Source organism: Danio rerio, chromosome 17 (genome assembly GCF_049306965.1).
Source record: "Danio rerio strain Tuebingen ecotype United States chromosome 17, GRCz12tu, whole genome shotgun sequence".
Lineage (NCBI taxonomy): Eukaryota > Metazoa > Chordata > Actinopteri > Cypriniformes > Danionidae > Danio > Danio rerio.
In genome coordinates this window covers 4,231,456-4,257,323 of record NC_133192.1, presented here as the reverse complement: position 1 = coordinate 4,257,323, position 25,868 = coordinate 4,231,456, and the positions used below count along the sequence as shown (strand labels likewise).

Below are 25,868 nucleotides of genomic sequence, written 5' to 3'. Positions count from 1 at the left end.
ACTGAAGGAATTGGCATGATACACATTTACCTGACCAATAAATTGTTATGTTTTGAATGATTCAAACAGAGTTTGTGTTATTATCTTTAGTAGATTACGGTAATTCCATAACACCACAAGCCCCTGTACAGGTTAGTAACGGACTTAAACACGGTAGACGGAGCATTGCGGCACGCTATACAATGTCTTTAGAGATCCGACTAACACATTGGCATTAATTCATGTATACTTAGACTGTAAAAGGTTATCTAAGGGGATAGTACTTCATCTGTTAAACTTATAATACTATTTAGATAGTATAGTGATTATTCAAAGTTACTAATAGTTTAAGTACGACTGGTCTGCTTAATTCTATAGTAATGATCATTATATGACTAAATAGCTCTGTTCGATTTAGGAGGTAGCAGATATATGGGGAGCGCATAAAAAATATCCTAATCTGAGTAAGTAGGGTTCTGCCTTTTAAGGATAGCGGTCAATCGCCACTGTTTAATGACCAAGACTGACACGCTTGTGCTTAAGAAATTGTATACTCAGCCGGTACAAGATTCAGGATGTTATAGGAATCCGAATGAACGAAAATAACATAAAATGATGAACCGAAGAGAATATTCATTCATAATCTAAAATAATGTGAACGGAAACAAAATAATCGTATCAATGTTTTATAATTGGAGTCAGATAAAACGAGGATAAATATATTAATATTCTAAACCACCTCATACTAAAATTGGAGTCAGATATGAGTTAAGTTTAAAATAAATCTACATTGTGTACTGGAAAGCAACCCAGGCTCATTGTGGAAACGTAGTCCGGCGGACGGTTCTGGAGACCGTGGAATACATCCCGGCGGGTACGTACGGCTGCAGTTTTTGTTTTTGCGAATCCGAGCGAGGCTGCTGTTGTGCGCTTTTTCGCACCTCAGACGCCTCTCGCGAGTGCGGTTCGCGCCCGCGCTGTTCTCGCGTGAACCCACCAGAGGCCGCTGTCCGACTGACCGGATGATTGACTGCGCGACCGGCCAATCGGCCGACCCGCCCTCCTCCTTCCCTGAACCCAACCAATTTTACCGATCGACCCGCCCGCCCGCTCGCTTCCCTAAACCCGAGCAACAGTTTACAAAAAGCTGTCCAAAAAAATAAAAGCCCCGATTTTTTTTTTCTACCGCGTTTTCGGATTTCACCGCGTTCTCACCCTATCACGAAACTCGTTTACTTAATTTTTGGGATTCTGTTTTTGTCTTACCTGATTGCAGGAACCGCTCTTTCCCAAACTCGAAACCGATCGCCGTGGTCGACTCCTCTCCGCATCTCGAGCCTGCCGACGTACACGGTGAGCTGAGTGGACAAACGGGTTGCAGCGGTGAAGCCCTCCACAAGGAGGTAAGGCAAACGCCCCGCAGCGTTCGCTTGAAAAAAATAGCCGTACGTACCCCCGGGGACGTATTCCGCTGTCTCCAGAAACGTCCGCGGGACTACGTTTTCAGAATGAGCTTGGGTTGCTGGAAAGACCGAACATGCAGTGAACCTTCATCCACCAGTGGACACCATCATTGGACCAACTGGGTGGACCTTACAATGTTGTAGTTACCGGTAATTCATGATTAGTGCATACCTTAGCTCATCATTATATGTAGGCCTCCGTCGGTCAGTGTTGACCATGGATGATGTATCCTAGCTCTTATCTTGAGGCATGACTGATTGTCTAAGATAGCGTCGTTGGTGGCTGAAGATACCAATATGGGAGAGGCATTTTTTACCGCAGCAGTCGCATTGATAGGTGGCTCCCTGGCTGGCGCTCTGCACCTTTCGGTGAACTCGCTTGTCCTCTGACGCACGCATCATGTTCTTCTCACCTGACTTGAGCTGTTTGGTCAGGGTGCACCTCCATTTCAGGCGGTCTGCTGCGAGGTCTTCCCAGGACTTGGTGTTTATGTCGAGGGCCTTTATGTCCCTCTTCACGACATCTTTAAATCTCAGAAATGGGCGTCCTGTTGTTCTCTTCCCAGATGAGAGTTCTCCGTAAAGGATATCCTTTGGGATTCTCCCATCCTCCATACGGCACACATGGCCAAGCCAGCGCAGGCGACGTTGTCGGAGCATGGTATACATGCTGGGAAGGCCGGCTTGAGTCAAGACTTTCATAATAAAGTAATGTTTAGTTTACATATTATTACATCATTATTCATGTACTGCTATTGTAGTGTTACCATCTATTTTGCATGAAGAAACAAGCTCATCTTCATCTCAAACACTCTGTGAACGTCCAGGGTTTCCCTAATCAGAGTGCACTAATTCATCAGTGGACAGCACTCCTTTTTAACTGCAGTTCGTTCATGTTCTTTTCAGCTTAGTCCCTTTATTAATTAGGGCTCGCCACTGTGGAATGAACCGCCAACTTATCCAGCACATGCCCTTCCAGCAGCAACTCAACACTGGAAAACATCCAAACACTCTTGCACACACACTCATACACTACGGCCAATTTAGTTCATCAGTTCCCCAAGAGAGCATGTGTTTGGACTGTGGGGGAATCCGGAGCACCCGGAGGAAACCCACAACAACACAGGAAGAACATGCAAACTCCACACAGAAATGCCAACTGACCCAGCCGGGAATCAAACCAGCGACCTTCTTGCTGTGAGGTGATCGTGCTACCCACTGCACCACCGTGCCACCTCTTTTGCACAACATTCAACCTTTAATACCTCTCCTGCACAGCATAGTTCAGTCTCATGTATAGTAAAGTATTTTTACAGTAGGCTGTATGTTAGTTATGCATGTTTTTTTTGTTTTTTTTAATAGCTCTTATGTCCAGTGTTGTGTTTGTGTTTATGATAAATTATACCACTTTTGTCCTGCAAGCTTGACTTGAAAATATACATAGAGATTTAAAACTGCATTTAATTTTTTTCTGTGCACATGTAAATAGATGTGGGTGCCCAGATTGAATGTGTAATGCAACACAAATAAAATATCTACATGCTATTTTAGAAATAACCTACTGTTTTAAGAGAAAAACAATCATCTTTAGAGGGAACAAAACGCGCAAAATCTAGAGGCTGAAAAAATGGAAAGACTACAGCGCTATCTTGTGGACATTTAGAGAATTACATGTAGATTTTACAAAATGGGTAACTCTTCAAGACCTGTATTCCCCCTCGCCAAAAAATCTGGGGTTTTTATATGCCGCAGACCCCAAAATATGACAAATATCAATCATAAAATATCAAAGAAATCTGTTTAATATCTTGTAAAGACCTAATATAAATATTTTTAAATAAAAAATATATAAAATAAAATAAATAACAATAACAACACCAACTTTTTGAAAAATATTTTTCTTTTTGAGCTACATTTACATATATTTATTTATTTATTGGTATATATGTACAATGGTACATTTTTGTTTTTATTATTTAAGTTTGTATTTATTTGTTTGGATTTTCCTTTTACTGCCTACAACTATGTGTACATCTATTCATTGTACATATCGCTGTCAATTTTACATTGTCCTGTTTTTTATTATTATTTATTTTTTAAATTATTTATTTATTCATTTAATTTAATTACATTTTTTATTTTTGGGAGTATGCTGTTGTACTTGTACTGTCTGTTTTTGCACTGTCATTGTATCTGCACTGTCTGTATTTTGCACTGTCATTGTATTTGCACTGTCTGTATTTTGCACCATCGTTGTATTTGCAGTTGTATATTGTACTGTCTGGAGGCAGCAAAGCTTTTCCCTCATCATAGCACACGTGCTGCTGCTGATGTGACAGTAAAAGTGATTTGATTTGATTATGGTTTTTGATTTAAAAAGACATATTGATCTTGTTTAGTCATTTCACATTATTTCATTATCAGCCTATATTATTTGAAATATATAGTTTATTAATACAATTATTTATAAATCATTTTTAGATTTTTTCTTCTTATTAATTAATTAATTCATTCATTTTCTTGTCGGCTTAGTCCCTTTATTAATCCGGGGTCGCCACAGCGGAATGAACCACCAACTTATCCAGCAAGTTTTTTACGCTGTGGATGCCCTTCCAGCCGCAACCCATCTCTGGGAAACATCCACACACACAAATTCACACACACTCATTCATTCCGCTGTGACGACCTCTGATTAATAAAGGGACTAAACCGACAAGAAAATGAATGAATAAATAATAATAACATTGCATATGTTTATTTATTCATTTCTATACATGTACATCGATGAATTTTGCATTTATCCGTATTATCTTAGTTTGAATTTGTTTGTTTTAATTTCCCTTTCATTTATTTTGATTAAAAAAATACATATTTATCTTGTTTATTCATTAATTTTCTTGTCGGCTTAGTCCCATTATTAATCTGGAGTCGCCACAGTGGAATGAACCGCCAACTTATCCAGCATATGTTTTACACAGTGGATGCCCTTCCAGCTGCAACCCATCACTGGGAAACATCCATACACCCTCATTCACACTCATACACTACGGACAATTAAGCCTACCCAATTCACCTATAGCGCATATGTTTGGACTGTGGGGGAAACCGGAACACCCAGAGGAAACCCACGCGAATGCAGGGAGAACATGCAAACTCCACACAGAAATGACAACTGACCCAGCCAAGGCTCGAACCAGCGACCTTCCTGCTGTGAGGCGATTGTGCTAACCACTGCGCCACATGCTTACTATGTGCCTTGGCACACAGTAATCCCCACAATTTCTTTTCCATCTAATAAATGCCGCAGACCCCGAAATATGAGCGTTGACAATCATAAACTATTGTAATATTTTCTTGCATATATATTTAATAAATAAATAAAATAAATATACAAATAATATATCATAAAAATAACAATAGCATTGCATTGCATATTCATTTGCACATCAATGAATTTTGTATTTATATGTATTTTCTAAGCTTTTTTTATTCGTGTAAATTTCCCTTTTATTTATTTTGATAAAAAATACATATTTAATCATTTCACATTATTTTATTATCAGCATATAATATTCAAAACATACAGTTTATTCATAAAATGATTTAAAAGTAATTTTCAGACATTTATTATTAATTATTAGACTTTATATTTTTAGTATTTACAGTAAAAGAACTGTAAGTATAGATGAGAAAGAGAGAGAGAGAGAGGAGAGAGAGAGAGAGAGAGAGAGAGAGAGAGAGAGATTTACTCACCCTCGACTTGTTCCTCCTTTTCTTTAGGATATAAATGATGATATTTGGTAGATTTTCAACCTCACTTGCATCTGTTTCAGTGTTCTGTTTTCTCAACAAGTCGCTGTCCATGAAGCTGAATCTGAAATGTGTCAAAATGACAGCTGTCAATCATTTTACAGTATATTCACATGCATTCACATGTTTTATCCAATGCGATTTATTATGTTGCAATCAAGGCATGCCATTTAACAAACCAAGACCTTCACATTCACTGTAATATAGAAAAAAATGGCATTATATTATTTTTATGTAACACTTTAAAAAAGTTACACTGATAAATCACAGAGGCTTTTATTAAGGGAAAATATGGTCACTAAAATAATATGATATAAAATTTGGATCACGTCACTCAGTATAAGCAATTAGTTGACTTTTTTAAAGTGAGTAAACCCATTGCTTTTAAAATGATTAGCTGACTTAACTTAAAAAATGAGTAAACACATTGCTTTAAAATCATTAAGTGAATGAACTGTGTGCATTTATAAAAGCCTTCCATTGCTGTTGTCGCCGGTAACTGGAGTGAGCACGTATTTCATCAGAGTGCAATCAGAGTGGGTTTCCTCCGGGTGCTCCGGTTTCCCCCACAGTCTGAACACATGTGCTATAGGGCAATTGATTAACTAAATTGGCTGTAGTGTATGAGTGTGAATGCAAGAATATATGGGTGTTTTCTAGTGTTGGGTTGCAGCTGGAAGGGCATTCGCTGCGTAAAACATATGCTGGATAAGTTGGCAATTCATTCCGTTGTGGCGACCCCTGCAAGGGACTAAGGCGAAAAGAAAATGAATGAATGAATACCTACATTTAACTAATGGATTATTAAAACATATGCTGAATAAGTTGCCGGTTCATTCCACTGTGGCAATCTCTGATTAATAAAGGGACTAAGCCGAAAAGAAAATGAATGAATGAATGAATGAATGAATGAATACTAACATTAACTAATGGATCATTAAAACAAGCTGAATAAGTTGGTGGTTCATTCTGCTGTGGTGACTCCTGATTAATAACGGGACTAAGGCGAAAAGAAAATACATGAATGAATGAATAAATACAAACATTTATTAATGGATCATTAAAACATATCCTGGATAATTTGGAGGTTCATTCCACTGTGGTGACCCCTGATTAATAAGGGGACTATGCTAATATTAAATTAAACGAATGAATGAATGAATACTAACATTAATGGATCATTAAAACATATGCTGGATAAGTTGGCGGTTCATTCCACTTTGGCGACCCCTGATTATTAAAGGGACTAAGCCGAAAAGAAAATGAATGAATAAATGAATGAATGAATACTAACATTAACTAATGGATCATTAAAACATATGCTGGATAAGTAGGTGGTTCATTCCACTGTGGCGACACTTGATTAATAACGGGACTAAACCGAAAAGAAAATGAATGAATGAATACTAACATTAACTAATGGATCACTAAAACATATGCTGGATAAGTTGGCGGTTCATTCCACTGGGGTGACCCCTGATTAATAAGGGGACTATGTTGAAATTAAATTAAACAAATGAATGAATGAATACTAACATTAATGGATCATTAAAACATATGCTGGATAAGTTGGCAGTTCATTCCACTTTGGCGACCCCTGATTATTAAAGGGACTAAGCCGAAAAGAAAATGAATGAACAAATGAATGAATTAATTAATTAATTAATGAATTAATGAATGGATAAAAACATTAACTAATGGATCAATAAAACATATGCTGGATAAGTTGGCGATTCATTCCACTGTGGCGACCCCTGATTAATAACGGGACTAAGCGGAAAAGAAAATGAATGAATGAATAATTGAATGAATTAAAAAATACTAACATTAACTAATGAATCATTAAAACATATGCTGGATAAGTTGGCGGTTCATTCCACTGTGGTGACCCCTGATTAATAAGGGAACTATGCTGAAATTAAATTAAATGAATGAATGAATACTAACATTAATGGGTCATTAAAACATATGCTGGAAAAGTTGGTGGTTCATTCCACTTTGGCGACCCCTGATTATTAAAGGGACTAAGCCGAAAAGAAAATGAATGAATGAATGAATGAATGAATACTAACATTAACTAATGGATCATTAAAACATATGCTGGATAAGTTGGTGGTTCATTCCACTTTGGCGACCCCTGATTATTAAAGGGACTAAGCCGAAAAGAAAATGAATGAATGAATGAATGAATGAATACTAACATTAACTAATGGATCATTAAAACATATGCTGGATAAGTTGGCGGCTCATTCCACTGTGCAGACCCCTGATTAATAAGGGGACTATGTTGAAATTAAATTAAACAAATGAATGAATGAATACTAACATTAATGGATCATTAAAACATATGCTGGATAAGTTGGTGGTTCATTCCACTGTGGTGACCCCTGATTAATAACGGGACTATGCTGAAATTAAATTAAACGAATGAATGAATGAATACCAACATTAATGGATTATTAAAACATATGCTGGAAAAGTTGTCGGTTCATTCCGCTGTGGCGACCCCTGATTTTATCCGAAAATAAAATAAAAGAATGAATAATTGAACACTAAAATTAACTAATAGACCATTATTTTAAAATAAAACCCAAGGTTATTGTCTTTATTGTGTTAAATTTGATAGAATTATTTATTATTGTTATTATTTTTACATCTGTTTAAAAAGAAAGAAAGAAAGAAAGAAAGAAAGAAAGAAAGAAAGAAAGAAAGAAAGAAATATGATTTATTAGATCGCATGTGTGAATGAATGTGAATGTTGTCGACATCTGCTGTCAGGATCTCCTCCACCGAGCACCAGCACCTCCATCATCCTCATTCTCCTCCCCACCCTCAACCTCTCCCTGCGGGAACGGCAAAATCCAGCTCTAAACATTTACAATTTGGATTTGCAAAATACTCGCCAAAGGACCAAATTTGATCGTCATAAAGCCACAATCGCGCTTTAATGGCGTCAGAAAGGCGTCTCAGTGTCGCGCGCATGAGGTATGGCGGCTAATCAGACGCTCCGCAAACCAGATTTTCAATGCATGCGTTTCTGCGCTGTTCTAACATGATCATTTACTTACGCATATCTAAATCAAACTGCTCATCTTTGCTACTAGTATTTTGAATATGCATATGCATGCTAATTAAAACGCAGATGTTTCTGCAAACGGGATTAAGCGATGAATTTCAATTTCAAAATGCATGCGTTAATGCTATTCTAACATCACCATTTACGCATATCTAAACAAAACTGCTCATCTTTATTACTGAACTTTAATTTCGAATATGCACGCGCGTGCACGAATTACCTAATCAAATTAGGCTTTTTTCTATTTCTGCAAACAGGATTACGCGATGAAATTCAATTTCAAAATGCACGAGGGAAGAGACAGAGAGACGGGTCAGAATTAGTGAGATCGCTGTGTGTTTGCAACTGCTGCATGCTGGAGTGTGTGGGGAGAGATTGAGGTGTCCACACCCCGTCATTGTTCCAGCATGTCCCCTCCAGCATCCGCTGCGACAGCCAGTGAGAGCAGCACCACCACTGCGCTCGAGGAAGACACAGATGGAGCCCGAGAGGAGGTATTTGGTTATTACTCACGCTCTTTTCATCACCATGTGGGAATATTAAAGCTAAAAATCTGCTTTGTAAGCATGAGCGTGCATGTGCATATCATGTGCGCGTCACGGACACGCGCGCGGGTGTGTGTAAACATCACCGCAGTGAGTGAGAATGCATGTGCAGGCGGACAATATGAACAGTCATTATTATTAATATTATTAAGCGTAAACATTTAAGAATGCATGACATTGCATTAGAAATGACTCTCAGAAATAAAGGTACACTGTTAAATATATATATATATATATATATATATATATATATATATATATATATATATATATATATATATATATATATATATATATATATATATATATATATATATCTGTTAATAAACAGTTTCCGTATTTTGCGTTTTCCGTTTATTTACGGCTGTGAATTGCATTATATTGGAGCTTAGTCTTTTCTCTGTCGACTCTCTTTCTAAAGTAAACTTTTATTGACATTTTAGTAGTTTGAAATAATATAATATGTAAGAAATAAGCCTGTAAAATAACATAAAATGTCTACTAAACATTAATAAAAACAACATTGTATTTGTACTATTGCTTATTACAATGTTTTTATAATATGCTACCCAGACAATATATCACTTTAAACTATTACAAATGTTAAAAAAACTCCCTTTTTTCCAACTTTTCAAGGTTAAAGGTTATTGGAAGATACCATAATGCAATTGAAAAGCAGAAATAGACAGGGAAAAATAAAATCATGAATCAGAAAATATGGAAAACTGCAAATTTATAGATTTCTTTTACACTTTAGCCACTTTAAAAATCTGATATTGCGATACTTTATTTTTTTTGCAATAAATATTGGCACATGAATATGGTTTTAGAAGATGATTTGAATTTATTTGCTCTATTTGACAGTATACTCTAACAGTATTCAGGTACAGGAATTGAACAATTACAATGCAAAAAAAAAAAAAAATGCTTTCTTGCTTTGTTTTTTTCTTGTTTCTAGTCCAAATATCTAAAATGATTCTGAGACCAAGTAAAAATATTGTTTAATTTTCACTGTCAAAAGATATAGTGAAACTTTTGCTTGTTTAAAGGAAATTATCTGTGAGTGGGGTGACTGAAATAATCTTGTTTTCGCTTTTAAAAGTAGATACTTGGACTAGAAACAAGACAAAACTTCTAAGATTTTTTTTTTTTTTTTTTTTTTGCGTAAATCATATTAAAGTTATTTATAGCATTTTAAAGTTATTGATATAACCAAGGCTTACTGAGGTACATTTTCAATCACCTATAATGAAATATTGGCATAGCTGTCTATTTTAAGGTAGCCTATATTGTGTGGTTTGTATTGTTTTGTTTGTTTGTACTATTGGACTTAGTGCCTGGAATAAAGAGAACCAGATAAATTTAATATAAATACATTGATTAAATACAATTCTGTAGTTCCTGGTCCACTATAATTCAGACTGGACATTGCATATCTTTGTGATGTGACTATTGTGGATGTGCACATTGCAATAGCGATGCGGAAATAATATTTTGTGCATAGTGGCGGTTCTAGTTTAAATAGCACCTTGGGCAAAACCACCCCAAACAGACCCTGCTCCCCACCCACCAAGAAATAAAGACATAACATTGACTTTATAAATATACTAAATATTTTAATATACATTTTAAATATATACATTTAAACAAATTATTATAAATAAATGTAAACATATTTATTTTCGATAAATATAACAATTTGTTTATTATTATTATTATTATTATTATACAATTATAATTCTAAATAAATAGCAGAAATCAATAAATGTAACTGAAAAACAATGTAAAGACACCTTTTTTTGCCCAATCTCCCCTTGCCGCCCCCAGCAAGATGCTGCCCTGGGTGATCGCTAGAGGGAATCTGCAGATGTTTTTTGCTATTTCTTCTGAGAATTTTGGTAGAAATCTGCGGATTTCTGCGGAATTATTTTGGGAGTATCATAACTAAAACCTTAATATATGAAATAAAAAATAATATCTTTTAACTTTAATTCAATGTTTAAAATGCTAATTCAATTAGATTCACTTTATTTGGTAAACAAAGCAAGTTTGACATACAATATATAGTAAAGACAGAAAATATTACTGTACAAACTGCATTGCACATAAATCAGATGAACATTTTCACATTAGGCAATAATATTACTAAAATTAATTTAAAAAACTGAATAAATATAGATTTACACACATTCACTCAAGTAAATATATAGAATTAATGATTGGCTAAAAATCTGCGGAAAATCTGCACAATTCTGTGCGTGCAGATTCCGGGTGGGCCTAGTGATCGCACATATTGCCCATGCCTAAATCCGCCACTGATTGTGCAGCCCCACACTGTACAAAACCTGTCACTGGCATGGCATCCTTTTAAAAGGTATAATTGTGTCCACATTTGTACATCATAATAACTAAAAAGTACAAAATTGAACCTTTAAGATAAAAATATGTATATTTTGAAAAGGTACTGCCTCACAATGACACAATTCTTGTGTTGTTGTTGTTGTTGTTTTTTTGAGGGAGTGGTGGTTAAAAGTTGTCAACTCAATTATTTTATGTTCAATCCACTTAAATTTCTTAAAACAATTAAGTTAACTTCATTTAATTGATTTTATTTATATTGGGACAACCTGAAGAAAATGTGTGGAACCTATAATTAAATTAAAATATTTATTAATAATAATAATAATAATGTATTTAAGCAACAGCTGAGCCATCTACATCTATCTTATTATACATTTACTGTATAATAAGTATATTGGTCAACCACTAGTTATAAAACGTTGCTTTTCTTGGTACAATTACAATGTGACATTGCATAAATATTAACAAGCATGCATTTGTGTATATTAAGAAGGGTTAGTTCATCCAAATATAAAAAGTACTAATCCTCTGCTTGTTTCTAACCTCCATCCATCTGTATCTATCTATCTATCTATCTATCTATCTATCTATCTATCTATCTATCTATCTATCTATCTATCTATCTATCTATCTATCTATCTATCTATCTATCTATCTATCTATCTATCTATCTATCTATCTATCTATCTATCTATCTCCATCCATCCATCCATCCATCCATCCATCCATCCATCCATCCTTTGCTTTGCCTGTTTTTTAAATCAAGAAAAACTCACTTAATTTTGTCTTTTGGCTTATTATTTTGTAACACAAGACAATATTTTTTGCTGGTCTAGAATAGTCGTTTCCATAGTAGGGGTATGGGTTGTAGGATAATGGGGGGTGGCGAGAGGGGACTATGGGGGTGTCGCTTGGTGATTTGCAACAATCTATTTTATTATTAGAATTTACATATTTCATTCATAACCAACAAAAAATAAAAATAGCAGTTAATAGTTACATTAAAAACAACATGTAGAAAAAAAGTTGTCAGCCTTTCGGTTTTATTTCCATTCGATTACAGCCCCAGGGGAGATTAGATTATATTAAAAACACAGCAATAATCAGATGCAGAGGACTGATTTCATGGCACCAGATTAACCATTAAAAATATATACAGGCCACGACTGAACATGAAGGATGTTCACCGAGTGGAGGTCTCCACCTAAGAGGATAGTGAGGGTCAAGAGTCACTGGCATTGTTATTTTGTGGGGTGAAAAGTTAAAAAGTTTCTAAAAAATGCTTCTTGATTTAAGAATAATTAGGTATTTAAGAAAAATGGACTATTACACTGAAGTCATTCACCACTAGGGATGGGAAGTTGGGATCATTTTACTGACTCGGATCTTTTTTTTAACATTTTAATAATATTTTGGCAAATTGAACCAAATGATCGAAATGACTCGAAAAAAGATTTGTTCATCTTGATGAACGAGACTCAAAGATCTGAGTCAGTAAAATGATCTGAACTGTCAAAGTCAAAGTCAGCTTTATTGTCAATTCAGCCACATGTACAAGACATACAGAGAATCGAAATTGCGTTACTCTCAGACCCAAGGTGCTTAACATTAATATAAAATATATATATAAAAAATAGTAGAGTTTAAGAACAAAAGAAAATTTACAGTATATACATTGCACATAAATGTGGTCTAAAAAATATACATATGTAATAAAAATTGTAAACAATACAGTGACATTAAGGGCATATAGCAATGAGTGCAGAGTAAACCAGAGTTGTGCAGATAAAAAAAAACAGTATAGTGTAAAAAGAACTTGTAAACATGATAATTGTGATAAAGTGACAGTGACATATTGGGAGGTAGTATAGTGTGTCTGCATAAAGTGACCAGTGCAAATGAGAGTGTGTGTGTGTGTGTGTGTGTGTGTGTGTGTGTGTGTGTGTGTGTGTGTGTGTGTGTGTATGTGTGTCAGAGTCCAGAGGTGCAAGGGGAGGAGGTGCGTGGGGAGGGAGCGGGGAGCAGAGCTGGGAGAGAGTTCAGCCATAAATACTTTGACTTTGACAAATACATCTACAACTAGCCCAAAAGTTTGATCACATGACAAATAAGTCATAAATAAAATACTATAAGAAGGAGAAAATAATAATTCAATGTTAACCTGCTCTTTTGTCTATGAAGGTATTGTTGTCTCTTTGCTCAGCTCACCTCTTCATGTCTTCAAATGTCAGTGGTTCGTTCACGTTACACTGACAGTCACATAAAATCTTAATCAATGTACACAGTCTAAGCTGATAGGAGCCATGATCGTTTGTTCATCACGTGACAGAATGACTCAAACCCGAGGACTCGAGAGATGAACGGTTCAATTCTTTTCCCGGCTTTAAACGTGTATGATTGGCCCGTGAGGAACGAATGACTCAAACCCGATAGAGGACTCGAGAGATGAGCGGATCAAAACTTTTTCGGCTCTAAACGCGTATAATTGGCTCAGGATGAACGAGTGACTCAGACCCGATAGAGGACTCGAGAGGTGAGCGGATCAATTCTTTTTCCGGCTCTAAACGCATATGATTGGCTTCTGCCAATGTGATGAAGACTTGAAATGAACGATACCACCTGCAAAAATGTGCGCACGCGCGATTGAACGAATCACTCCCTGAGAGGACTCGTAGTTCCCGAGTCATATTGAAGATTCGTTCAAAATGAACGACCCATCACTATTCACCACAGACTAGAAAAAAAGGAAAACAAACAATCCAAGATCCAATGAATGTTTTGACAGAAATAAAAGAAACTCATAAAAATGTGTGTAAATGTGCATTTTGAGGTGAATTATCCCTTTAAAACACCAACAACATGCGTGAATCTTAATAATTGCAACATAATAACACAATTACACCATTTCCTAATGTTAACTCATAATCTCTGTTGTTGTCTTTCATGATGGCCGAGCAGCAGAGGCCCGTGAAGCAGTCGCTGAGCAAGTCCATGTGCAGAGAGGTGTTCTGGAAATGCCTGCTGCTGTCCATGCTCATGTACGGCTGTATGGGCGCCATGGTGTGGTGCCACGTCACCAAAGTCACCCGCCTGACCTTCGACAGCGCCTACAAGAAGAAGTCCATGATGTACCACGACAGTCCCTGCTCAGACGGCTACATCTACATCCCTCTAGCCTTCCTCATCATGCTGTATGTGGTTTACCTGGTGGAGTGCTGGCACTGCCATGCCAGAAACGAGCTTCAGTATAAAGTGCACACCGAGGGGATTTACGAAAGGAATCAGAGGATGCAACAAGCCAAGCCTTGCATCTGGTGGAAGGCCATTAGTTATCATTATGTACGTCGGACACGGCAAGTCACGCGCTACCGCAATGGAGACGCGTACACAACTACGCAGGTGTACCACGAGAGAGTCAACACGCATGTAGCTGAAGCCGAGTTTGATTACGGGCACTGTGGCGTTAAAGACGTCTCCAAGCAGCTAGTCGGTCTGGAAAAGTCGGCCATCACCAAATTAAGGTTCACCAAGTGCTTTAGCTTCGCCAATGTGGAATCCGAAAACTCTTATTTGACGCAGCGTGCACGGTTTTTCACCGACAATGAAGGACTTGATGATTACATGGAGGCAAGGGAAGGGATGCACCTTAAAAATGTCGATTTCAAAGAGTACATGATTGCCTTCTCCAATCCTGACAAGCATCCTTGGTACGTGTCCAACTACGTCTTCTGGACGGCAGCATTTCTAACCTTATCCTGGCCGTTAAGGGTGCTCACAGAATATCGTACGGCGTACGTTCACTACCGTGTGGAGAAACTCTTCGGTGCAGACTACATTGCTGTGACGCCCTGTGACGAGAGACCGTACTGTAGACGAATCCCAAGAGTCAACACCATCGACAGCACCGAATTAGAGTGGCACATCCGATCTAACCAGCAGTTGGTGCCAAGCTACTCTGAAGCAGGACTGATGGATCTAGCGCAGCGTTCAGGAGGTGTTCGCCAGAATTGCGAACGCTGCCATCGGGCTATCAGCAGCTCTTCTGTGTTTTCCCGAAGCGCTCTCAGCATTTGCAATGGCAGTCCACGGATCCCCTTCAGCGGGAGTCGCTTTTCTTTGGGAAGACTGTATGGATCGCGTCGAAGCTGCTTTTGGAGAAGCGGAAGTTTGGATGAACCCGAAAGTCCCAGCGAGAACACGAGATGTCTGTCTGGACGGATTAACGCGGATGAAGAAGACCCACCGCCCTATCAGGATGCTCTGTACTTCCCTGTGCTCATTGTTCATTGTAGCGAGAGCTGTCCCAATCACAGATCCTTCCACAGGAACGGATCATGCGTCGAGACGTCTTTATGACCACAGAACAAATTAAATATCGTCAAAGACGTGAAACATCCTCAATACTAGACATGTCCTGTGACTCAGGAATCATTTATTGGAATATCTATTGGCCAACGTCACTGTATTCTTACAACATTACTTCCCATTAACATGGGGCTTCAGCGTCAACGCTTCCAATTCACTTTGAATGGGTGACGTCAGGTGTTGCCGAACTGCATTGTGGATCCGTCAAAGGCGTTACTCGCTGCAGAAGTTGGGACTAGCTCAAAATTTTTAAGCGCAGACAGAAGCGTCAGCCAATCAGATCGCTGTATGCAAATACACCAGCTAGACAGTGGCCTATTGCTGACTGAATTTCATTGGCTGACGTGTCTATGACGATCGCTTCAGCCCCAAATTCAGACACGCCTTCAGTCAAGAGTTGACGCTGAAACCCCGAGTGAATGAGGCGTTAGAGATGATGGGAAGTTTGTACTTTGAGATGAACGAATCAGTCAATTTTCCAAAATACTAAAATGAGTTTATTCCCAAATATGTATACAACTAGTGCAAACGTTAATCACACAACAAATGAACTATAATGCTACAAGAAAGAAAAACAATCATTGATTGTTTACCTGAGATTAGCTCAGCTCATCTCTTATCTGAGGTCAAGTCTTCAAGTTTGAGTCGTGACTCAAGTGAGTCCCGTATAAGATTAACCAATGCTCACATTTGAGTTGAAATGAGCCGTTAGTTCACTTTTTGAGTCTGATTCGTTTGTTCATTATGTGACAGAAGCATAAGCATAACCAATTGAGTCTAAGCTGCGATTGATTCATTGGGCTCTATTTTGACGGTCCATGCGCAAAACGCAGGGCGCAAACGCTTTCAGGGCGTGTCAGGATGCGTTTTTGCTAATTTAAGGACGGGAAATCTGCCTTGCGCTTCGGCGCATGATCTAAAAGGGTTGAGTTTATTTTCTTAATGAGTTATAGGTGTGTTTTAAGAATAAACCAACTACAGTCTCATCTCCCATTCCCTTTAAGAGCCAGCTGCGTCGCACCAAGAGCGCATTCGCTATTTACAGGACGCAAAGTAAGTCTAAGTGGAAAAAATTAGCATTTCACAAGCAAACAGTTAACAGTTGACAGTTTTTTAACAGAAAACTGTTAAACAGAGCATCTACTGCGTGAGAATGAGAGATAATGGATCACTTTCACTTTCGCTTTTGGACAGGGAAACCTTTACACACTTACATCAATTAGTCTATAAATAATTACTTTTGTTTGTTAAGCGCAAATATTCGTTTCAAAACTATTTCTATATTCAGTTCTAATTTCCAGCAAACTAATAAATGAATAATAATAACCAAGTGTGCTCAAAAACCTGAGTTATATCCTAAAACACATGCTGTGCCCCATATGGTCTAAAACCTGACAGGTGGGCAAATCTAAGCTTGTTTTTAATAAAACAAATATAAATATGGATATAATAAATAATACTGCTAATAATAATAACATTATACAAAAGCAAATTGTTATGAATTAACTGAAAAAGCCTCCCGAGATGAAGAAGACATAAAAGCAGTGGTTTTTCATATTTATGTAGGCTAGAAAATAATGTCTTGTAATATTTTAATCCTTTATATTTATATCCTATATCTATTCTTATTATATCCTATATATATCCTTAATATTTAATTTTTTTCATATGTAAAGATATTTGCCTATTGCTCTCTTGTGTGTATTAAGCAGTGTGTAAGCGAGGAGCAACTCTGCGCTGGAGTTTAGACCGGGTTAGTTTTGGTCTAATGAAAAATCTATTATAGTTTCTCAAAAAAGCAACGCACCAGCGGTCCGCCTCAGAACGCCTTCGTTTTTAGACCAGAACGCCTATGGGCACACATATGAGCGCTAATACATTTGCTATTTAAACAGCGTAGCGCAACGCCTCAAAACCACTCTTGCGCCAAGCTGAAACTACCAAAAGACTACTGTGCCACGCCTTGCGCCACACTGCACCGGGTGTATGATAGGGCCCATTGAGTCAATTTGCCAAAATACTAAAATGAGTTGATTCCCAAACACATACAACTAGCAAAAACATTGATCACACTACAAAGAACTAAAATGCTAAAAAAAGATGAAAGACTCATTAATAGTCTTTTGTGTATGATTAGCTCAGCTCATCTCTTATTTGACGTCAAGTATTTTAGTTTGAGTTGTTCGTTCAAGTGACTCAAGTAAGTCCCACATAAGATTAACCAGAGTTTACATGCGAGTTGAAAAAAGCCGTTAGTTCACCCTTTGAGTCATTTGTTCATTTTGTGACAGAAGCGTAAGCATAACCTATTTAGTTATGCTGTGATTGATTTGTTGAATCATATTTTATTAAAAATGATTAGTTTATCTCTCCATCATACAGATAAAGTTTTAAAACACAGACCGAAAACTTTACTACCATATTCAGTATTATAGAAAAGAATCGCAACAAATGTATTGATTCAATTTGAGATCCGAAACAGAAACATCACACAATAACATACATGATAACAATAATAAATATAGGCTAATAAAAAAGATAATGCAACCATATGTAAAGGATTTGGAATATACTGTTACTCATTTTTGTGTCCAATCCTGCTTTCAAATCAATTATAAACAGACGAACGACTCAAACCTGAGGATTCGAGATATGAACGAATCAAATCTTTTTCTCTGACTGCATAGGACCGGCTTTTTTATTTCACTTAATGAACGAATGAATCAAAAACTCAAAGTCACATGAAAGACTAAATTAAATTAAAATTATTAGTATATCTTAAATAACAGACCAAAAACACCATGACCACATTCAGTTTTATAGAAAAGAATCGCAACAGAAATATTGATTCAATTTGAGATCCAAAACAGAAACATCACTCGAAAAAGACCATAATAATAATAATGATAATAATAATAATAATAATAATAATGTACCCGTTTCTAAAAGATTTGGAATCAATGCTAATTTCTGTCAAGAGACGAACGACTCAGACCTGAGGATATGAGATATGAACGAATCAAATCTTATTCTGCGACTGCATAGGACAGGCTTATGTCTTTCACGTGATGAACGAATGAATCAAAAATTCAAAAAAGTCTTTTGTTTATCATGTGAAAGACTAAATTAAATGAAATTAAAATGATTAGTTTATCTCTTAAAAAACAGACCAAAAACACCATCACCACATTTAGTATTTTAGAAAAGAATCACGACATAAATTCTGATTCAATTTGAAATCGGAAACAAAAACAGCACACAAAAAAGACCATAATGATAACTATAATAATAATATTAATAGTAATAATATTAATAATAATGTAACTGTTTCTAAAAGATTTGGAATCAATACTAATTTCTGTCAAGAGACGAACGACTCGGACCTAAGTATTTTAGATATGAACGAATATCTTATTCTGCAACTGTATAGGACAGGTTTATGTCTTTCACTTGATGAACGAATGAATCAAAAACATCTTTTGTTTATCAAGTGAAAGATTAGATTAAATTAAAATGATTAGTTTATCTCTTAAGTTATTGACCAAAAACACTGGTTTCCACATTTAGTATTTTAGAAAAGAATCACAACATAAATTCTGATTCAATTTGAGATCGTAAACAAAAACATCACACGAAAAAGACCATAATAATAACTATAATGATAATAATAATATTAATAGTAATAATAATGCACCCGTTTCTAAAATACTTGGAATCAATTACTAATTTCTGTTAAGAGATGAACGACTCAGACCTAAGGATTTAAGATATGAACGAATCAAATCTTATTCTGCGACTGCATAGGACAGGCTTATTTCTTTCACTTGATGAATGTATGAATCAAAAACTCAAAAAAGTCTTTTGTTTATCATGTGAAAGATTAGATTAAAATGATTAGTTTAGCTCTTAAATTATTGACCCAAAATACTGATACCACATTCGCTATTATAGAAAAGAATTATGACAGAAACTCTGATTCAGTTTGAGATCAGAAACAGAAACATCACACGAAAAAGACCATAACAACAATAATAATAATAATAATAATCATAATCATAATAATAATAATAATAGTCCTTCTTAGACTTTACAGACCTGAAACTTGCCTACAGCACTTATTCATTGTTGCTCTTAGTTGTGTAAATTGCTTCCTTGTCCTCATTTGTAAGTCGCTTTGGATAAAAGCGTCTGCTAAATGACTAAATGTAAATGTAAATAATAGTAATAATAATAATATATAATAATGCACCCAGTTCTAAAGGATTTGGAATCTACTATTACTATTTTTATGTTTACTCTTGCTGTCAAGTCACATACTGAGACGAACAACTCAAACCTGAGAATTCAATCTATGAACAGATCAAATCTTTTTCTATCTCTGACTGCATAGAACTGGCTTTTATCTTTCACTTGATGAACGGATGAATCAAAAACCCAAAAAAGTCTTTGTTTATCATGTGAAAGATTAAATTGAAATGATTAGTTTATCTCTTAACAAACTAAAAACACTGGTTACCACATTCAGTATTACAGAAAAGTAGCGTGACAGAATCTCCGATTCAATTTGAGATCAGAAACAGAAACATCACAGGAAAAATACCATATTAATAATAATGCACCCAGTTTTAGAGGATTTGGAATCAATTACTAATTTCAGTAATGAGTTGAACGACTCAAACCTGAAGATTTAGAAATGAATGAATCAAACCTTATTCTGCTTCTGACTGCATACACTGAAAAAATTATTCAAAGATGATTCCTTGGATTTACTCATTTTTTTAATGTTAAGTGGTTGTAAACAATTTAATTGTGTTGAATTTAAACAAACAAATTAAGTTGAACATTATTCAATTTAATTTGATTGTTTAAATTCAACACAAATTAACTGTTTGCAACAGTTCTGCATGCAACACTTTTTTCAGGACAGGCTTTAATCTTTCACTTAAAGAACGAATGACTCAAACCCGACATAAAACTCTTTAAAAAAAGGTAATCCTCTCCTCCACCTGTGCAATGTGTGCCTCTGCCAGACCCGGATTGGCCAATCGGGAGGACCGGGAGAATTCCCGGTGGGCCGGTCCGTTTTTTGGCTGCAAGGGCCGGTGTCTCTAGCTCCAGAATCTGTTGCTCTCAGCAGTCACACTTTTTAAATTAATTTATTTATTTACTTGACCACAGTCTTCTTATTCATTATTTTACCGCAGCTCTGCTCTTTTTATATATAACCAGCCTGCAGGTTAATGATGATATAACTCACATGAGTCAACTTTTTAATATACAACTGATGTGGTCTAGTGGTTAGCACGTTAGATTACGACGCCGCCTACACGGGTTTGATCCTCGTCTGAATAAGTTTTTTTTTTTTTTTCATTTTTATTGTTAGGACATATAATACTGTAAGGGTTGTTGAACATTTGAAGTTCTAAAGCAGCTGTTTTCTCAAAAAAAAAACGTGATAGTGTCATTAGAAACTGAATTGGAAATGACCTTATTTTAATATAGTCAGTCAAGAACTGAGGTGGGCCGGTCTGAGGCTTGAAACTCCAGGGCTTAAAAAGACTCCAACTCCAGCCCTGGCCTCTGCAAATGAACGAATCACTCCTTGAGAGGACTCATCGTTCCCGAGTCATATTAAAGATTCAGAATGACCTGGAAATGATTCAAGAATGATACATCACTACACAACATCAGACTGAGCGATTCCGACACAACTCCAATAGCACATATTTATAGCAATAAGCAATGGAGTAATAATTCAGTGCTCTTTGGGAAAGCAAAAACAGGCTGTTTTCTGTTCATAACAAACAACGGCCACATCAAGCAAAAACCTGGTCTTTTTTCTACAAGTGCAAGCATTCTCATCTTTATGGACCTTAAATGTTGCACTTCATCTGTATAATGAATGTTATTTATTTTCTCTCACGCAGTGGACATATATGAACACTCTTTATGTGTACTAAGAAATATCATGAGTTGTTTGTACTTTTATTCTGATTTAAGGCAGAACAATATACACTACCTGATAAAAGTCTTGTCGTCTACCCAAGATTTAGGAACTACAAATAATACGCTGACTTCTAGTGGATCATTTGGTATTAGAAGCAGCTAAAATGAAAGGCAAAGGCCTCTAGATTATGCTTATTTTACCACAACACAATATGATCATGCCTTTAATGATTTAATTAGGACAGTAAGGTCTGATTTTGCTTAGACAAAAGTCTTGTCACTGAGCATAAATAATGTCCAGTATTGAATATAAAGTCCTGCTGCAGTGGAGACAGAATGAATATTGATGAGCCTGGAGGACTGCATCCATACATCTCAAATCACGCATTAATAAAGTCATCTGGAATGGCAAATAAAGCGTTCCTGCAGGACTCCCATTCATCTTCAATGCCTCCTCCTTCATTTTACCCCTGACATGCTCAATAATGTTCATGTCTGGTGACTGGGCTGGCCATCCCTGGAGCACCTTTGTTGCTTTCAGGATCTTCGATGTGGAGGCTGAAGTATGAGAAGGAGCGCTATCCTGCTGAAGAATCTGCCCTCTCCTGTGGTTTGTAATGTAATGGGCAGTAGGGTTGGGCGATGTCGATCAATTTGGCATCGTACGATGTCTAATGTCAAACATTGCGATGGACGATGGCATTGTCATCATGTGAAAAGAGTGCGCGAGACATGTCTGAAGAGCGAGGAGGAGTGAGATGAGTGCGCGACTTATTTGAGGACCATGAGGGAGGCGCACGATTTCCGGGAGATTATCACTCGTTTGCGGGCATTATGAGTCCCGCAAATGCACAGAGACTCCCGGAACTTCCAGGAGACTCGGGATGTCTGAATGTCACGTTTAACAACTATAGTGAGACGCGATGCAGCGGTTCATCCTTGATAAACTGTCCGACGTTCACTGCTCTCTGTGTCTGGAGCTCAGAGCGCATGACAGTGTGTGTGTGTGGCTGTGTGTGTGTGTGTGTGGTCACGTCATGTGCGTTTTCAGCGGACAGAGGGCTGTTCAGAAACGCTAGGTAAAACACAGCGTGGATCAGGCCCGGATTGGCTAATCGGGAGGACCGGGAGCATTCCCGTTGGGCCGGTCCGTTTTTTGGCCGCGAGGGCCGGTGTCCCTAGTTCCAGAATCTGTTGCTCTCAGCAGTCATCACACTTTTTAAAAATAATTTATTTATTTACTTGACCACAGCCTTCTTATTCATTATTTTACCGCAGTTCTGCTCTTTATATCTATTTTCTCGTAGCCTAGTGAGCAGGTTGCAGGTTAATGATGATATAACTAGATAAGTCACCGTTTTACATACAGCTGTTGCGGTACAGTGGTTAGTACGTTAGATTATGACGCGGCCAACCTGGGTTCGGTCCTTGTCTGAGTAACAATTTTTTTTTTTCATTTTTATTGTTAAGACATAATACTGTAAGGGTTGTTGAACATTTGAAGTTCTAAAAGAGCTGTTTTCTCAAAAAAAGACGTGATAGTGTCATTAGAAACTGAATTGGAAATAACCTTATTTTAATATAGTCAGTGGTGAATTGAGGTGGGCCGGTCTGAGGCTTGAAACTCCAGGGCTGAAAAAGAGTCCCACTCCGGCTCTGGCGTGGATGTGGATCATTTTCGTTCTTAAAGGGTCACGAAACACCAGAACACATGTTTTGAGCTGTTGACAGTCGTATATGTGTCCCAGACTGCTATAAACACTATTAGGTCACCTATTTTTCACTAAAAAGTGTAAATTGGTTGTTTTTGCGTTATTTCAAGCAAATTCGTACTTTCGGTTTGAAACGAATTTTTGAAGCTGCGTCACGGTCATGAGATAATAGCGTGTATTCCAGCGTGCAGACTGGACGTCTGTGCCAGAGTGAGTCTTATTACGTCTTACAGTGTGATGCATTAATGCATGAGTAAGGCTTGGTTCAAACCAATCAGCGCGCTCTATTGTGCAACTTCATTAATATTCATTAGTGTCACAGTGTTTAGACGACACTCATGCCACGTTGTATTGGCAAAACAAGCGTGAAGTGTTGCTTTTATAGTTTGCTGCCGTTAAGTTTTGTTTTCATTTTCTCTCTGTGAAAGCTCAGCTGGAGTCACGTGAGGATTAACAGTGTACGCGACGCAAAAATACACGCTTAGAGCAGTTCCTCGAATCAAATATCTTGTTTGTCGCGAGGGGCATGAATGAATTCCCTGAATGAAAGAGCCAAACTGCAGTTAAAGTCCACCATTTAATAATTTGGCAAATAATTCGACTACAGAAGTCCATGTAGGTTAAACACCATCACTTTCTACTGTGTGTGTGTGTGTGTGTGTGTGTGTGTGTGTGTATTTTGACTCTGAAACTCGCGCGTGCCCAAATAGACACTCCCACACCGTCCCACTTTAGTTCCTCCGACACTCCCCCCTAAACAGAGCTGGACACGCCCACTTTTCTGACTTTTTCCAAAGTAGAGGTGTGAAAACACCCTGCTGAAACGAGGGGGTTTCATGGCCCTTTAAATGCCATTTTAACACTAAGGCGTATTAGTGTAAACAGGGCCTGAGTGTGTATTTTTCGCGAGCAGGTTTCGGGGCAGAGGATCGGCAATGCCGGCTCAGCATTGTGTTGTCTATTGGCTATCTATTGGCTATCGGCCCAACCCTAATGGGGAGCACAAATGTCTTGATGCCTCAGGCTGTTGATGTTGCCATCCACTGCAGATCTCTCGCACGCCCCTATACTGAATGTAACCCCAAACCATGATTTTTCCATCACCGAACTTGACTGATTTCTATGAGAATTTTGGGTCCATGCTGGTTCCATTAGGTCTTCTGCATTATTTGTGATGATTGGGATGCAGCTCAACAGAGTAATCCACCGTCTGACACTTTCCCTATAATGATCGACTAGAAATTATTTGTTTATAGTTATTTGTTGCTCCTACAACTGAGATCAACAACAAGACTTTTATCAAGTAGTGTACAGTGTGATAACAAACTATTATGGCGATGTCTGCAACTCTACTTAGGAAAACATGACACATTTCAGGCTATGCAACTATTAACCTCTGGTATGTTATGCCTTTAAATACATGATATATACAATTTACAATGGAATGTACGACTGTTAAAGCTTTCGCTAGTACGTAGTGTACAAACCATAGATATATACACTAGATATCGCATAGGGACCCTGAGCATGCGTCAATAGCGCCGCCATATTGGTACAGTGCTCCCAGGACAAGTGTCATTCAACCGCACTAGTCAAGACAGTGTTATTACGTGAAGATGCGAGGCTTTAGCGCTGTCTACGGGTGTAGTAACGAGCAAACAAAGAAAACAAAGCACAAAGGCAGAACATTTCATAGGTAATATTAAGTTTTTTTCTGTTTTTGTATGTTCTGAACTTTTGTGCTAATCAGGTAACGTTATTGATGATAATACAGTCACTTACTGCATTCACCATAAGACAAAGCAGCTCCAACTCGCACTCAACACTCGGCTTATGCTAGTTTTGTTGAATAAAATCAGCAAACAATGCAAAAGAAATATGACAACGAGATGCTGCACTGCCAGAAACTTGTATTATTGTCGGCTAACGTTAGTGAAAGAGTCGTTCGGGGGGATTCATTCACAAACGAATCGCTCCCTCCGTCAGTATGAGAAGTGAAAGCAGGAGAGGAGCTGTGTTTCAGGACACGGATTATATTACATTTAACAGGGACGGTGAATAGTAAATTTCTGTACACACAACACAAGCTTTTTGTCAGGAATGCCCGTGCGGTCACTGATCCATCAATGTAGAAAAGTGATGTAAAATGCTAATTTTCGTAATTAGAAAATTAAAATTACACACTAATATCCAGGAAAACTCCCGATCATAGATATATGTGTATATGTGTATCTCTGGCTTTGGATGGCCACAGTCCTCCACTGTACCTTGGTCCCGCATTCATTTCAAAGGAGCGCTACCCTGTAGCAAGATGGCGGCGCTATTGACGCATTCCGTCCAATAGACAACAATAGGCCAGGCGACATCTAGTGTATATATTTATGTGTACAAACTATCCAACAAGGACTGACTTTTTAGCGAAGGGGTTGACTATTAGTGAATGCTGTATAATGGTTTAGGGACTGCTATTGTATTTGGCAGGAAATTGAAGCGAACAAATGGTGTAAAAGAGGAACTACACATGTCTTTATGCAGCTGTACATTTATGTATCAGTCAACAGCCATTTGATAATCAATATTGTGTATGATATCCCTACTGAAAAAACCAGCT

The 25,868-nt window shown here is 37.3% G+C and overlaps 1 protein-coding gene across 1 annotated transcript; it reads left to right on the top strand.

Moving 5' to 3' along the window:
* The first annotated feature begins 8,022 nt into the window (after nt 1–8,022).
* On the top strand, nt 8,023–15,708 carry tmem151bb (transmembrane protein 151Bb). The gene is made up of 3 exons (XM_005170759.6): nt 8,023–8,237; nt 8,586–8,822; nt 14,193–15,708. The coding sequence occupies exons 2-3, from the start codon at nt 8,736–8,738 to the stop codon at nt 15,588–15,590; spliced, it is 1,485 nt and encodes a 494-aa protein (XP_005170816.1). The 5' UTR covers nt 8,023–8,237; nt 8,586–8,735; the 3' UTR covers nt 15,591–15,708.
* The last annotated feature ends 10,160 nt before the right edge of the window (nt 15,709–25,868 follow it).